Source organism: Ictidomys tridecemlineatus, chromosome X, assembly GCF_052094955.1.
Source record: "Ictidomys tridecemlineatus isolate mIctTri1 chromosome X, mIctTri1.hap1, whole genome shotgun sequence".
NCBI classification, from domain to species: Eukaryota; Metazoa; Chordata; class Mammalia; order Rodentia; family Sciuridae; genus Ictidomys; species Ictidomys tridecemlineatus.
Genome location: NC_135493.1, coordinates 78,287,404 through 78,302,062, shown reverse-complemented (window position 1 = coordinate 78,302,062; position 14,659 = coordinate 78,287,404). Strand labels below are relative to the sequence as shown.

The 14,659-nt window shown below is 39.2% G+C and overlaps 1 protein-coding gene across 12 annotated transcripts in view; it reads left to right on the top strand.

The window, feature by feature from the left end:
* The window catches only part of LOC110599405 (coiled-coil domain-containing protein 43), a 181,515-nt gene extending 169,248 nt beyond the window's left edge, over positions 1–12,267 (top strand). For 11 of the 12 annotated variants that reach the window (XM_040281674.2, XM_078034723.1, XM_078034722.1 and 8 more), the window contains one exon: positions 11,242–12,267. In XM_040281674.2, coding sequence (XP_040137608.1) covers positions 11,287–11,949 — 663 coding nt within the window. In that variant the 5' untranslated portion in view covers positions 11,242–11,286 and the 3' untranslated portion in view covers positions 11,950–12,267. Of the gene's footprint in view, positions 1–7,372; positions 7,603–11,241 lie in introns of those variants that run through there. The other variant, XM_078034730.1, reaches the window with a different exon arrangement.
* Positions 12,268–14,659: the final 2,392 nt, after the last annotated feature.

Genomic DNA, 14,659 nt, shown 5'->3' with positions numbered 1-14,659 from the left:
GCTTTCAACCACCTCTTTTCATTTTATCTTCATGTGGCTCCACTGGGAAGAGTTGATGATTTTAGAGGTGATTATAAATTAGCAATCATTAGTCAGAAGCCATAGAGGGAATAACTTAGCAAACCAACTGCCTCTTCTTACCTTAGGGAAGCTGTCCTTCTTTAGATCTATTAAAGATCAAATTTTACCCAGGTCAGTGAATGTGATAACACCAACAATCATAATCCTGTATTTTTGTGGCCCTTCCAAACAGCTTTATACTCATTTTCATGTGTGAAACTCAACAACTTTGTGATATGGTGATTCAGATATTCAATTTACACTTAGATAAGAATGTGCAAACTGAAACAGTTGAGTTTTTGTTTGTTTTGTTTGTAGTGTTGGGGATTGAACCCAGGACCTTGCACATGCTAAGCAAGCTCTCTACCAATGTCAACACCCCCAATCTAAAGTTCTGAATTTTGAGAAATCACAACAAAAGTTCTGAGATCTTTAAATGTGGCAAGCAGTAGCCAGTGGATAGAACCAGTCTTATAAATGGTGGTATATAAATTCCTTCTACTTGGAATTCCAGACCTCATGAATAAAATTCCTTTTCCATTAATTTGACCACTAACATGGATCTGAAAGAGACATAAAGATAATTTGACCCAACTCCTCTCCTGATATCTGTCCCTTATAAGTTATTTCTCTCAAATTGTAATCTTGGCCTTTTCCCCATAAAATTTTAACACAAGGAACCAACTACTCTTGAGGTATCCTACGCTCTAAAATGTAGCAGGATCTTCCTATTAACATTAACTCTGTCTCTCTATGGAATGTTCTTCAGTACACCCGTTGATTCACATTTGAAGTCACTCCTCTTTCCCACAAGAGCCCTTCAGACAACTGAAAACATGGGCAGGAAATTTAATTGAGGTATTTTCCTGGTTACTCATCACAGTCCCTTTTCTCTTCCTCATGTGGTATAGTTCAGAGTTCCTTCATCATCTTGGTCACAGATCTGAAACTTCTCCAGCCTCTCTTTTCATCCCCCTAAAATGTGATGCTCAGTTCTGAGCGCTACATTCCTGCTTTGCTATGACAGGTTAAAAGCAGAGTGGGCCTCTCACCACCTTCTTTCTGGTTTCCTAATTCCTATCCATGCAGTTGCATCACAAGGCTGACTCATACAGGCAGCTGATGAGAACTGCTTTAGGAGATGTTCATTTAATTGGAAAAAAAAATTTTATTTCTCCCAAGAATGTCAACATTACCTATCTTGTTAATTTCTCTGCTTGAACCACTATCATCCTGAGCAGGACAATTCCAGTACTATTTAACTTACATGAATTATAGCATGTTTGATCTGGATAGGTTTTGAGGAAACTGAGAGGCTCAGGAAGTTGAAGTTTTCTGCCCAAATCACAGACCTGAGTATGGTCTAGGACACAGATTCCGTGAAGCCCAGGCCAGAGTTCCTTGGGGCCTCAGAGGGGTCAGCCTCAGGTGACTGTTCTATAACCCTTGTCTTTCAGACCAGGTCATCAAGTGGAAACAGATCTCCAAAGCTGCTAAATACTTCTCTCCTGACCCAGCACATTACATATTTTGCATGCTATAATCCTCTCAGTCCATCCTAGTTTGAAGACACTAATTGAGTGGTAACTATAGGCAGATGGGGCATGTCTAAAGGAAGTTAGCTTACTGGAGATGTGCCGTTGGAGATTATATATTGACCCTCCTGATATTCATTTTTTCTCCCCACCCCACCTTCATGGCTGTGATGAACTGAGCATTTTTCCCTTCATCATGCCTTTCACCATGATGTTCTACCACTCAACTTGGGCCCAGAGCAATGACTTGGCCAGCCATGGATTGAACTATTGAAATTGTGAGCCCAAATAAAGTTTTCCTTCTCTGAGTTGTTCTTGTCAGGTCTTTTTGTCACAGCCACAGTGACAAAAAGCTAACTTGCACATTAAGGTAAGTGTTTTGGGGAAAAGTTCAGCTAGACACTAGAATAGGATGAGTACATTTAAGCCCTAGAACCCTGATGGTATAAACACAACTTTACCAGAATTCCATTTCCTTTACATGGCCTCTGGCAGTCCTGGGTGGCTCTCCCCAATTCTCAAGCTGTGACAGATGGCAAGAACCCAAAGACGCTCATGATATGGGTCCAAAAAACAACATATCCTTCAATTTTCCTTCATCTTCTGAGTGTTTCAAGTTTTTCTGGGACAGGAGGTATTTGGGTTGGGGTGAAAGAAATACATATGAAAAGTGGATGAGAGGAAACTTCTGAGTAAAGATAGTAGGTTAAACACACATCTAGTTTCCTTATCTCTTGAAACTTCATTTAAACTAATGAAAAGGAATATTTCTTTAAGGCATAAATCCATAAAGAGGATGGGAATACAAGAGGAGATAGAAGCAACTAAATTTTAGAAACGAAAATGAAGATGCATTAGCAACCAACTTAACATGCCTACGAAGATGCAATGTGAAGCTAGGAGAGCTAATGACAAACAGGTTTCATGCTGAATTCAGGAATGGTGGCAATAGTTAAACTGAAAGTAAGGGTGAAGGGGAATTTAGGTTATACTATAATAACAAACAAGCCAAAATCTCATAGGTCTAAAACAAACAAACAGACAAACAAACAAACAATATATATCTATCTATCCATATATATATATATATATATATATATATATATATATAGAGAGAGAGAGAGAGAGAGAGAGAGAGAGAGCCTATGCTAGTATCTAATGTAATTAAGTAGGTGCTCAGGTTTGTGGGGGTGCCATCTTGAAACATATTTCTATGATTCCCACAGCAGGGAAAATGTGGCATACCAAATCATATACTTTTAATCCTTCTTCCCAGAAATGACATGTTATCTTCTCACATTTCATAGCCAGAACAAGCCATATGACAATGCTTAATCTCCAAAGAGGAAGGAAAAATGAAATCCTACCATAAGTTTAGAATGAGGAAAACTGAATTACAACCCTAATGTCTCCATAAAAGAGGCTAAAATAAGGATTATTGTTTGAAAGCTGTTTAATAAGCAGGTTTGAACCCTAGATTCTTTCTCCCATACTACTTCCTTACAACTACATGGTGTTGGACAATTCTGTTTCTCCACTTTAGCAGAAATGTGAGCATTTGTTTTCCAGGTATGTTAAAATTAAAGCTATCTTGGTGGAAGGATACCAGGCATTGATGTGGACAGACCTATTATTCCAAACTCAGAGTAACTTCCCCAAACCTTCTTCTAAAGGTTTTCCAGAAACCTGGCAGATAAGCCTGTGCCTTTAGGTTGGGGAGGAATGGAAATGTATTCTGGGGGCAAATGGACATTTTTAAAGGAAAGGTGAAGTTATATTGGCAGTTAGTGCAGTGATATGAGTTTAAAATATAGCTCACAGTCAACAAATCCTTAATGTAAATTTAAAGATTACAACCAGCTTAAAGGTAAGAGCAGTCATCTAAGAATTATGAGACAACTGGGGAGACTAACAAACAGAAAAGGCATTTTAGAGCAAAAAAACAGATTATGTAGGGAGAGACATAAACAAATAAGAACAAGATGTTACACAAATGGAACATCCAGAGAACAACAACCAAAACTCTCTTGTAATGTAGAAACATTATAACAAAGAGAACCTTTTCTTCCATATTTTTATTGGTGCATTATAGTTGTACATAATGGTGGGATTCATTGTTATATATCCATACATGCACACAATATAATAATATAATTTGGCCAATATCATTCTACAGTTTTTCCCTTTTCCTCCCCTTTCACCTCCGTCTTACCTCTACTCTACTGATGTCCCTTTGGTTTCATGAGATCCCTTCCACCTTTCTTTTCCTTTTTATTTTCTAGCTTTTACATATGAAAGAAACCATATGTTCCTTGACCTTCTGAGTTTGGCTTATTTCAATTAACATAGTGTTCTTAAGTTCCATCCAGTTTCCTGTAAATGACATAATTTCATTTTTCTTCATGGCTAAGTAAAAATCCATTGTGTATATAAACCACATTTTCTTTATCTATTCATCCATTGATGGACACCTAGGTTGGTTCCATAGTTTGGCTATTGTAAATTGTGCTGCATGAGTATGCATGTATCACTATAGTATGATGCCTTTCTTTAGGATAAATACTGAGGAGAAGTATAGCTCATATGGTTGTTCCATGCCCTAGTCTTTTGAGTAATCTCCACACTGATTTCCAGAGTGGATGTACTAATTAACAATCCCAACAAGAGTGTAAACTTGTTTTTCTCCATGTCTTTTCCAGCATTAATTCTTTGCATTCTTGGTAGCTGCCATTTTAGCTGGAGTGAGATGAAATTTCAGTGTGGTTTGGATTTGTATTTCCCTAATTGCTAATGATGTTGAATATTTTTTCATATATTTCTTGACCATTTTATTTCTTCTTTTGAGAACTTCCTGTTTAGTTCATGTGCCTACTTATTAACTGACTTATTTGGGGATTTTTTGGTGTTAATATTTTGAGTTCTTTATATATTCTAGATATTAATCCCCTGTCAGAAGAGTAGCTAGTAAAGATTTTCTCCCGTTTTATAGGTTCTCTCTTCATATTCTTTATTGTTTCCTTTACTGTGCAGAAGCTTTTTAATTTGATATCATCCCATTTATTAATTCTTGGCATTATTTCCTGAGCTTTAGGGGTCTTATTGAGGAAGTTGTTGCCTGTGCCTAGATGTTGTAATGTTGAGTCTAGGAGTTGTGTAGTTTATGATCTAATTCTTAGTCTTTGATACAAAGAAAAAGAGAGAGAAACAGTAGATTTTTTGAAGATGGTTAAGTTAATATTCCACAGAATAAGAAAATAATAGAGAAATTAAAACTAGATAAGAAGATAAACAAATTAGAAGACCAGTCCATTAATATAACCTAATTGACATTAATATAATAATTAATTAACATTAATATAATAATAATATAACATAATTAACATTAATATAACATAAATAACAGAAAAAGGAAAAACAGTGAAAATGGAAGCAGGAAAAATCAGTATATCATTCAAAAATTCAAGAAAATGTCCCAGGACTTAAAGACATGGGTTTCTAGAACAAAAGGGACTACATAGTAGTTATAACAATGTGTGAAAATTGATCATACCAAATAAGATCAGTGTAAGCTTTCATAATGCTTGGGGGCAAAGCAAACATTCAAGTTTCTAGAAAGATATAAACAGGTCACATGTAAAATATTAGGAATTATAATGACTTTAGATTTCTCAACAGGCAACATTAGAACACAGAAAACAATAGAATGATATTTTCAAATTTCTGAAGGAAGATTATTTCCATACTTGCCTTTCATAGCCAGTCAAATTTTAAGGTAGAATAAAAACATTTTCATATACATGAAATTTTATGAATTGAATTGTGCGCTCCTCAAATTTATATGTCAAAGTGCTAAATGTCAGTCGCTTATTTGGAAATAGGGTTGTTGTGCATTTAGTTAAGATGAAGCCATATTGAGATAAGATGAGCCCTTAATCCAACATGACTGGTATTCTTATTTAAAAAGAAGAAGTCTGGGCACAGAAGCATGCACAATGAGAACATCATGTGAACATAAAGACAAAGATAGGACTGATACATCTACAAGCCCAGGAATGCCAAAGATTGTTAGCAACCCTGCAAAAAGAAGCTGAGAGGAATTCTATACTTTCTCTACTACCTGCTTCCATCTCTGTCTGGGATGGCTGTCTGAGTATGGTGTCATGGGAGGAAATTTGTGAACCAGATATAGAAGAGTGATGGAAGACTAGGTGAATCCTTGTAAATGATGGAATTGGAGGCAGAATTCGGGGTAATTTGAATAAATTTTTTATTACATCAGGAAGACTATCTCAAATTTTAACTGCCGCCACCCCCACCCAGCTAACCTAGAGTGGGTTGAATTTTCTGATTAGCTGGGTCTACTCCAGGTGCCAGACACCCTACCACTAATATTTTATTTCTTAAAGGTGTTTTCAATCTCTAGCAATGCTTGATAACAGCAATCAAGAGCAATGACTTCTTTTGAAAACATGTGCAAGTATGGCAGTTCCATGGATTGGATCCCTCTTGAGCAGGCATGATCCAATCACAGAACTGAGGACATCATCTTCAATGATTTACTAGTTTTATTAGTGTGATAATAAATGATAATTAGAAATCTTGAAAAAGTTTTTTTCAATTTCTGTAAAGTTCTAAAAGAATTTCTCTCCTCCTTAAATTGGTGAGTTTGGGGGACAGTACAGAAAATGCCATAAAGTTTAGCATTCTTCAATAGGGTAGGTGCTAAATGTCACCTGGTCTTTATTTCCTTTGAGATAAATTCTTCCCAGGAAACACCTGGTTTACTCAATTGATAGAAATATTATTTAAAAGAACATTATTTTGGAGACTGGGGATGTGGCTCAATGATAGAGGGCTTGCCTAGCATGCATGAGGCCCTGGGTTCCATCCCCAGCACAGCAAAAAAAAAAAAAAAAAAAAAGAGTAAAATAACAGTATTTTGAAAACTATGTTAACATCTCATTTCAAAGAATATCATAATTAACTTACAATATATCCATGTGGTATTCAACGAGACCACGTCTTCCACAGACATTAAAATGATACCTTAAAATATATTGAATCTTTTAGAAAGTATTTTTAAAAGATTTTAAAGAACCCGTAAACATGCATATGACATACAAGTTGTTAAAAATAACACTACATTATATGTAGTATATGATCACAATGATATTAAAACATGTACAAAGAAAACACTGGAGAGACTTGCTTCAAATAGTCAACAGTAGGAGCATGGTAAGAAACAGAGCATAGTCTACTGCTGGAGAACCCTCTGGGTTTCCGGCCCCAGGCCCCTGGGTGAGCTGGAGGGCACACAGGGACCAGCCTTGGCTTGTGCCTTGCAAATACGTGCTGTGGCTGCACACTGGCTGAGCCCAGGCCACAAAGAATAGACAGACTAACCTCTCCCCTAGCCCCACCTCTGTGGCCTGTCTGAGCTGGGACCCATGGGCTGCCAGGTCTCCTGGACCAGCTCTCTCCCACCCAGTCAAAGGCCTCATTGAGGACATGGTGCCTATGGTGAGGCATGGCAAGGGGAGACGAGGCGAGGCCTGGCATGGTGAGGCGAGGCGAGATGAGGGGCGTGGCGTGGCGTGGCGTGGCGTGGCGTGGCGTGGCGTGGCGTGGCGTGGCGTGGCGTGGCGTGGCGTGGCGTGGCGTGGCGTGGCGTGGCGTGGCGTGGCGTGGCGTGGCGTGGCGTGGCGTGGCGTGGCGTGGCGTGGCGTGGCGTGGCAAGATGCAGCAAGGGGTGAGACGAGGTGAGGTGAGGTGAGGTGAGGTGAGTTGAGGTGAGGCGAGTAGAAGTGAGAAAAATGGCCCCTGCTAGAACGCCATAGAGGCTGTCAGGGCTTTGGGGTCCTGAGAGGGTGGGTGGACACCCAAAACTGGGCCAGGCGTTAGACCCGGGCCGTCCAGATCAGGGCTGTGGGTGACTGCTTGATTTTGTTTGTTTGTTTCAACAAGACCACGTCGTCCTGACGAGACAAGGCGTTAGGTGTTCAGGAAGGTGAGTGAAGTCCCCATAGACCACAAGGGGAGTTTAGGGCCGGTGGGGGTGGCAGGGACTTGGCGGTCGGTGAGGGACCAGTTAGTGGTCAACGGGGAGAACATAAGGGAGGCCGGAACGGTTAGCGGTCCCTGGGGGACTGTTAGAGGCTGACCGGGCGGGGGAACGGCTAGAGGCCAGCGGTGGACTGATTTGCCGTTGGGAAAACCGTTAGAGGGCGGTGGGGGTTAGAGGGCGGTGGGGGAGGCTGTTCGCAGCCATCAGGGAACAGTTAGCAGCTTGGGGGGACCGTTAGAGGCCGTCAGAGGGTGGGAGCTGTTAGGGGTCCATGGGGGAACCGTCAGAGGCTGGGGGTACCGAGCGGTTCACTGGGGACGTTTGGCAGGTGCGGAAACCAGGCCTTGGCGGTGGCCTGTTGGGGTCCGTGGTGGGGACTGTTAGGGGATGAGGGTGGCACTTAGTGGTCCACAGTGTTTGGGTGGAACCATTAGTGGCGGGGACGGGTTAGAGGCCAGTGGGTTGGGACAGGGCAGGGGTGGGGACGGATAGCAGCCATCAGGGCGAACTTGGAGGTCCAGGTGGGGGAAGGGTGGTTAGCAGACATGGGGTGCAAGGGTTAGCAGACCCTGTTCTGCTGGTGTGAGTTCTGGCCAAGAGAGAAACAGCCGAGGAAGGCACCTCGTTGGGCTCAGTGGCCGCCGCCTTGGGGAAGGTTCACTGGCCCTTGTAGAAGGCGTGTTTCTGCAGAATGAGAACACTGCTCTCAACTTTCCCCAACCCTTAAAAGAAAACTGCTCCATCTGGACAGTCTAGATGTAAAGACGTTGACAAAACATGATAAAGTAGAGAGAGAAAATAACGTGTATTTGGGGCTGGGGTTGTGGCTCAGTGGTAAAGCACTTGTCTAGCACGTGTGAGGCCCTGGGTTAGAACCTCAGAATCACATAAAAATAAATAAGTGAAATAAAGGTATTGTGTCCAAGTACAACTAAAAAGTAAATTTTTAAAAAAAGAAAATAACATGTTTTGTAAATGCCTGTTTGTTTTTACTCTATTCTGTAAATGATTTTGAAATGTTGTTAGATAGACCACCACTAGGAGTAACTCTTTGCAACATTTGTTCAGGGGGTTAGAGGACTTGGAGTAGAAGACTGTTGAGAAGGAAGAGAAGATCCTATGCCAGGCTGGTCAGATGTAAAAGATGTTTTTCATATTATAACCATTATTTTGTGTGTGAATTTTATTCCTTGTTACTGTATGTATAGTTGACAATGTTAAGTATTTTTTTTTTAATATCTAGTCTTTTGGCGGGGAGGGATACTGGGGATTGAACTCAGGGCACTGGACCACTGAGCCACATCCCCAGCCCTATTTTTTATTTTATTTAGAGACAGGGTCTCATTGAGTTGCTTAGCACCTTGCTTTTGCTGAGGCTGCCTTTGAACTCAGGATCCTCTTGCCTCAACCTCTGGAGCTGCTGGGATTACAGGTGTGCTCTACTGCACCGGGTCATCTAGTCTTTCTAGGTGTTCTAAAGTGCCCAATATACATCAAAATTAGAAGTAGTAAAATGCAACATATTTTACAAATTTAATTTTTGTTAAAATTCATAAGAAATGAAAAAAAATCATATGAAATGATTTGAGGGTGTGGAGAATAGCCAAAACCCCTCTCGAATAGTATACATTGTGTGCTGGTTCTCTGGAGAAGGAAAGGGAAAGAGCACCATGCTGGTATGTTTATAATGAGGCAAGAGTAACCACTATTTCTTAGTCTATGTGTTTGTTTCACTTTGCTGTGTACATAATGTATACAAAGGACAAACAAGTCCTAATCTACATCTAGTCTTTCTAGATGCTATAGAGATTGCCGGTCTATGACAGAAGTAGAATTAGTAAACAAATTTTCTGTTTTATGTTAAATTCCTAGGAAAGATTATCTTGTGAAAATTTCAGCATTATAGTCCACTGTGTTGGTAAAGGTCCAGAATTCTTATATTTTAAAGGCATTTTCAAATTAGAACTATTATTACATGTGTGCAGTTTTGAGACTGTTGTTTACATGGGCAAATTGAGTCCTTACATGAAACATCTAGTCTGTCTAGATGTTTAGAAGTGTCCAATATATGTTAAATGTACAGATAGTAAAATTTCACTTTGTAAATATCTTTTTTGCTAAAATTCATATGAAATGTTGTGTTTGGGGATGAAAATGTAAAACCACCTCTGTGAGCAGGATAGTACCATCTGTACTTGTTCAGCTATGTGAAGGATGTGGGAGGGAAGCAATTGCAAAAGATAAAATGTTAGTGTGTTCATACTTGGACATTTTCATGCATCATTTTTCTGTGTTTTGTGCATTTTGTTCTGCTGCATATATAATGTGTAAATGAGTTCCAATTTTGTGACATCTACTCTGTAGATGTTAAAGAGGTTGCCAGTATGTGACAAAGTAGTTAGTAAAATTAGCACATTTTGTACATTTTGTTTTGAAATTCATAGGAAAGCTTGTCCTCTGTAAATGACTTACAGATAATGTTCAGTCTCCAAGCATTGTATATGCCTATATTGTCCACTGAACTGAAAGTACAAGGAAGTGAGAAGGAAAAGGTTCAAGAACCAAATGATCATATTAGAAGATTTTACCTCAAATTACAACCTTGCTATATGTGTAATTTTATTTACCAGGGCTGTATGCATAGTGGAAAAGTTCTTATGTGGAATATGTAGTCCTTCTAGACATTTAGAAAGGCTTTTAAAAGTAGGAGTAGTTGTAGTAATAGAATAAATTATTTGTAAAGATTTTTTAAAAAAAAAAACTTCCAACAGTAGTACTCTCTGTTGTTTATGGGATTCAGGATGATGTTTGTCATTTTCTTTAACCTTTTCTGTTTTCCAAATTTTCTATAATGAGCAAGTCTGTTTTATACCCAAGGAGAAGTTATTGGGAAAAAAAAACACGAAAAAACAGAGATCATAGGATCTGCCTGACCTGCCTTTCCAATATAATCGAGAAAGACTGGACAGAGAATATTAGGGCTAGGTTCCAGGAAATCTCCTTAAGATGCAAATCCCAGACCCAGATATAAAATATTTTTTTCAAGACAATAGACTTGTTTAAATTGTAGTTGTTTTTCAAAAGCCAAGGGTGGGAGGAAAGAATGGTCTTATTACAGTGGAGCAATACTGCCACCAAAAGAAAAATATTGAAGAAACCTTCATGATCAGAGGTGAAAGGAATGAAAGAAAGGGAAATTTTATATGTATACTGATTTCCTCCTTTTGCCTGTCCCTCACTAAGTTTTATAAGAGAACCAGTCTTATTCTCTTCAGTAGTCACTATTAAGCTACTGATTGATTATGGCTGGTCTTATCTTGAGCCATTTGACTGGCTAGAAAGAGGGGTAGATCTCTTGAGATTCTGAAAGTTCTTCCTAAAGAAAACAAAAGACCTTGACAGGAGGGATGGGATGATAGCATATGCTAAACATGTCAGGATCAAAACCTTTGGGTGGATTTCCAAACAGTAGTTTTCAAATTGTACTTTATGGAGTGCCAGGGATTCACTAGAAGTGGTTAGGGAAACTCATTTTAACCAGAGTAACCCACTTTGGCTACTTTATGTATTGAATTTCCACAGGTAATTATCTTGGAAGAATAAGACAATATCAACCCCGACACCAAGATGGCAGCACCCTGCGAAGTGGATGTGGCAGCCTCCTGTGAAAGTGATGGCCAGGGCAGGGGTTTTGGATCCTGGCTGGACGGATGGTTGGAGGTGCTGGGAGTGGACCAAGCCATTTATGGTGCCTACATCCTTGGTGTCCTGCAGGAGGAGGAGGAGGAAGAGAAGCTGGACGCTCTGCAGGGTATCCTGTGTGCTTTTCTGGAAGAAGATTCCCTCCGTAATATCTGCAAGGAGATTGTGGAACGGTGGTCTGAAACTCAGAATGTTGTCACCAAAGTGAAAAAAGATGAGGTACAGGCCATTACTATCCTCATTGAGAAGCAGGCACAGATTGTAGTGAAGCCCAGGGTAGTGTCAGAAGAGGAAAAACAGAGAAAAGCTGCCCTGCTGGCCCAGTATGCTGATGTAACAGATGAAGAAGATGAAGCATCTGAAAAGTATGATTCAGGTGCCACCATGATGAACATTAGTTCTGACAAATCTCTGTTTCGAAACACCAATGTAGAAGATGTCCTCAAAGCTCAGAAATTGGAGCGAGACTCACTTCGGGATGAATCCCAAAGGAAGAAGGAACAGGACAAGCTACAGAAGGAGAAAGACAAACTAGCCAAGCAGGAACGCAAGGAAAAGAAAAAGACACAGAGAAGGGCACGAAAGTGATAATCCTGACCTGTTTAATTCTTTCTCCACATCAAGAACTTGATCAAAGGGAAAACTGATTTTGCATTATGTGTATTTAAGAGATGTTGGAGAATATTGCATAGTGATTTCCCAAAGCATTTCCACTTTTGTTTGAATGGTCAAAAGGAAAGTCACAATCACTTCTAATAGCAAAATTTGCCTATAATTGATGTCTTTAACAAAGAGCTGCACTGAGGCAATCTTTACATTTAATACAGAAATTTTGTGTTCCTTTGGCTCCTTTTTATTTTAATTTGTTGTATATAACAGAATGCATTAAAATTTGTATTACATATATAGAGCACAATTTTTCATATCTCTGATTATACACAAAGTAGAGTCACACCATTCATGTCTTCATACACATACTTAGGGTAATGATGTCCATCATATTCCACCATCTTTCCTACCCCCATGGCCCCTCCCCTTTCTCTCCCTCCCCTTTGCTCTATCTAGAGTTCATCTAATCCTCCCCCATCTACCCCTCCCAACCTCACCATGAATCAGCCTCTTTATATCAGAGAAAACATTCAGCATTTGTTTTTTGGGGATTGGCTAACTCCACTTAGCATTATATTCTCCAACTCCATCCATTTACCTGCAAATGCCATGATTTTATTCTACTCTTCTGTTGAGTAATATTCCATTGTGTATATATACCACATTTTTCTTCATCCATTCATCTACTGAAGGACATCTAGGTTGGTTCCACAGTTTAGTTATTGTGAATTGTGCTGCTATGAACATTGACATGGCTGTGCTCCTGTAGTATGCTGGTTTTAAGTCTTTGGGTATAAACCAAGGAGTGGGATAACTGGGTCAAATGGTGGTTCCATTCCCAGTGTTCCAACGATTCTCCATACTTTCCATATTGGCTGCACCAACTTACAGTCCCACCAGCAATGAATGTGTGTGCCTTTTCCCCCACATCTTCTTTTGGCTCCTTTTTTTTTTTTTAAATAAAATGTCTTCTCTTGCTTTGAATAAGTTTTCCATGGATAAATACCAGGATTCAAAAAGCTGTTAGAGTTTTTAACTAGAAGAAACATGACCATTCCTCTGAAAAGTGGAAATACAAACTACTTCAGAGGTGATATTTACTCCTAAATATAGTATTGTTCTATGGCTGATATATAAAGCTAATGAGGAAGCCAGGTTGGGGTGGTGCACACCTGTAATCCCAGCTCCTGGGAAGGTTGAGGCAGGAGGATAACAATTTTGAGACCAGCTTGAGCAAGTTAAACTAGTCTCAAAAATGCCTAGGGACTTAGCTTAGTGGTAGAGCACCACTGGGATCAATCCCCAGTGCTGCCAAAAAAAAAAAAAAAAGTAAAAGCTAATGAAGAACCCTATCTGGATCCAGATTTTATGTTACATGACAGCAAACAAGAAAAGTGGGAAGAAATTATTTGGAGTGTGTTCAGAATCTGAGATATTTTTAAAAGAACATTTCAACCTATGGGAGAAAAGATGTTTTGAAATAAAATAGATTTATCCTCTTCTAGGCTGTGACACAAGGATGTGTCAGTATTAGGTGCAACTGATTATTAAGCTAGATTCATTTTTTTATAATCATGAATTCTCTTGAGTGCCAGTAGGAATTTTGTTCCAATTTTTCCTAAGCATGAATATTAAGATCTGGTAATTACTGGTTTAGAGACACTGGGAAAATTAACTCTTTTAAAGAAACATGGGGCTAGGGCTGGGGCTCAGCAGTTACACACTTGCCTGGCATGTGTGAGGCACTGGGTTTGATTCTCAGCACCACATATAAATAAGAAGAAACACTGGAAATCTTGCTAACAAAGATACATAAGAGTGTACATTGTAGGTGCTTAACCAATTTATTGAATGAATGCATGAATGAATGACCAAACAAACTGCCTGGGAGAGTCAAAAGTGAGCAGGAACTCTTCATTTCTACCTTTTTCACATGCCACATTGAATTTAAATAAGGCCCTTCTCTACTTGACTTCAGGCAATAGTAGACTGTCAGGCTAAAAAGAGCAATTTCTCTGACAAGACAAAGTAGATATCTATTTTTATACTAGGAGTCAGGAAACTACCAACTACAGGGCAAATTTGGCCATCTCTTTTTGTGTGGTACAAACTAAAAATGTTTTTTGTTTTACATTTTTAAGCAGTTATAAGAAAAAAAACACATGATAAAGACCATATTGTGGCCTGTAAAACCTACTACCTAGCTCCATAGAGATGTTTAGATGACCTTTGTTTTATATCACTAACTAGGAGATTAACAAAAACTTTCACCATTTTGCAGAAGGTTGAAAATAAAAATGCTTGGTTAAGGAAAAGAAAATATATCACCTCTTCATAAAGTCCTGTAACCAGGCATTACAAAAAATTGTTTCTAAATAAAATAAGTCACCAAAAAAAAAAAAACTTGCCAAAACCATGGCCTAGAGCATCACCTAGCTTTTGGTGCTTGATTTAATGTTTATAGAATCACTGTGGATGGAAGTTTCAGTCAGATTTGTTGGGATAGGACTAGAACATTTGCTCCCCTCATTTGTTCATTTCCCCAGAATTAGATGAAATCAGGATGCCTCTAGATTCATTCACCTTTTGAAATTCACTGTATGTTGTAGAGTAATCCGAAAGTGAAAGGTTGGTTCTCATGATTGACTATACAAAGTTTCTTAAATATTTTAAGTGGTCACTTCCACTT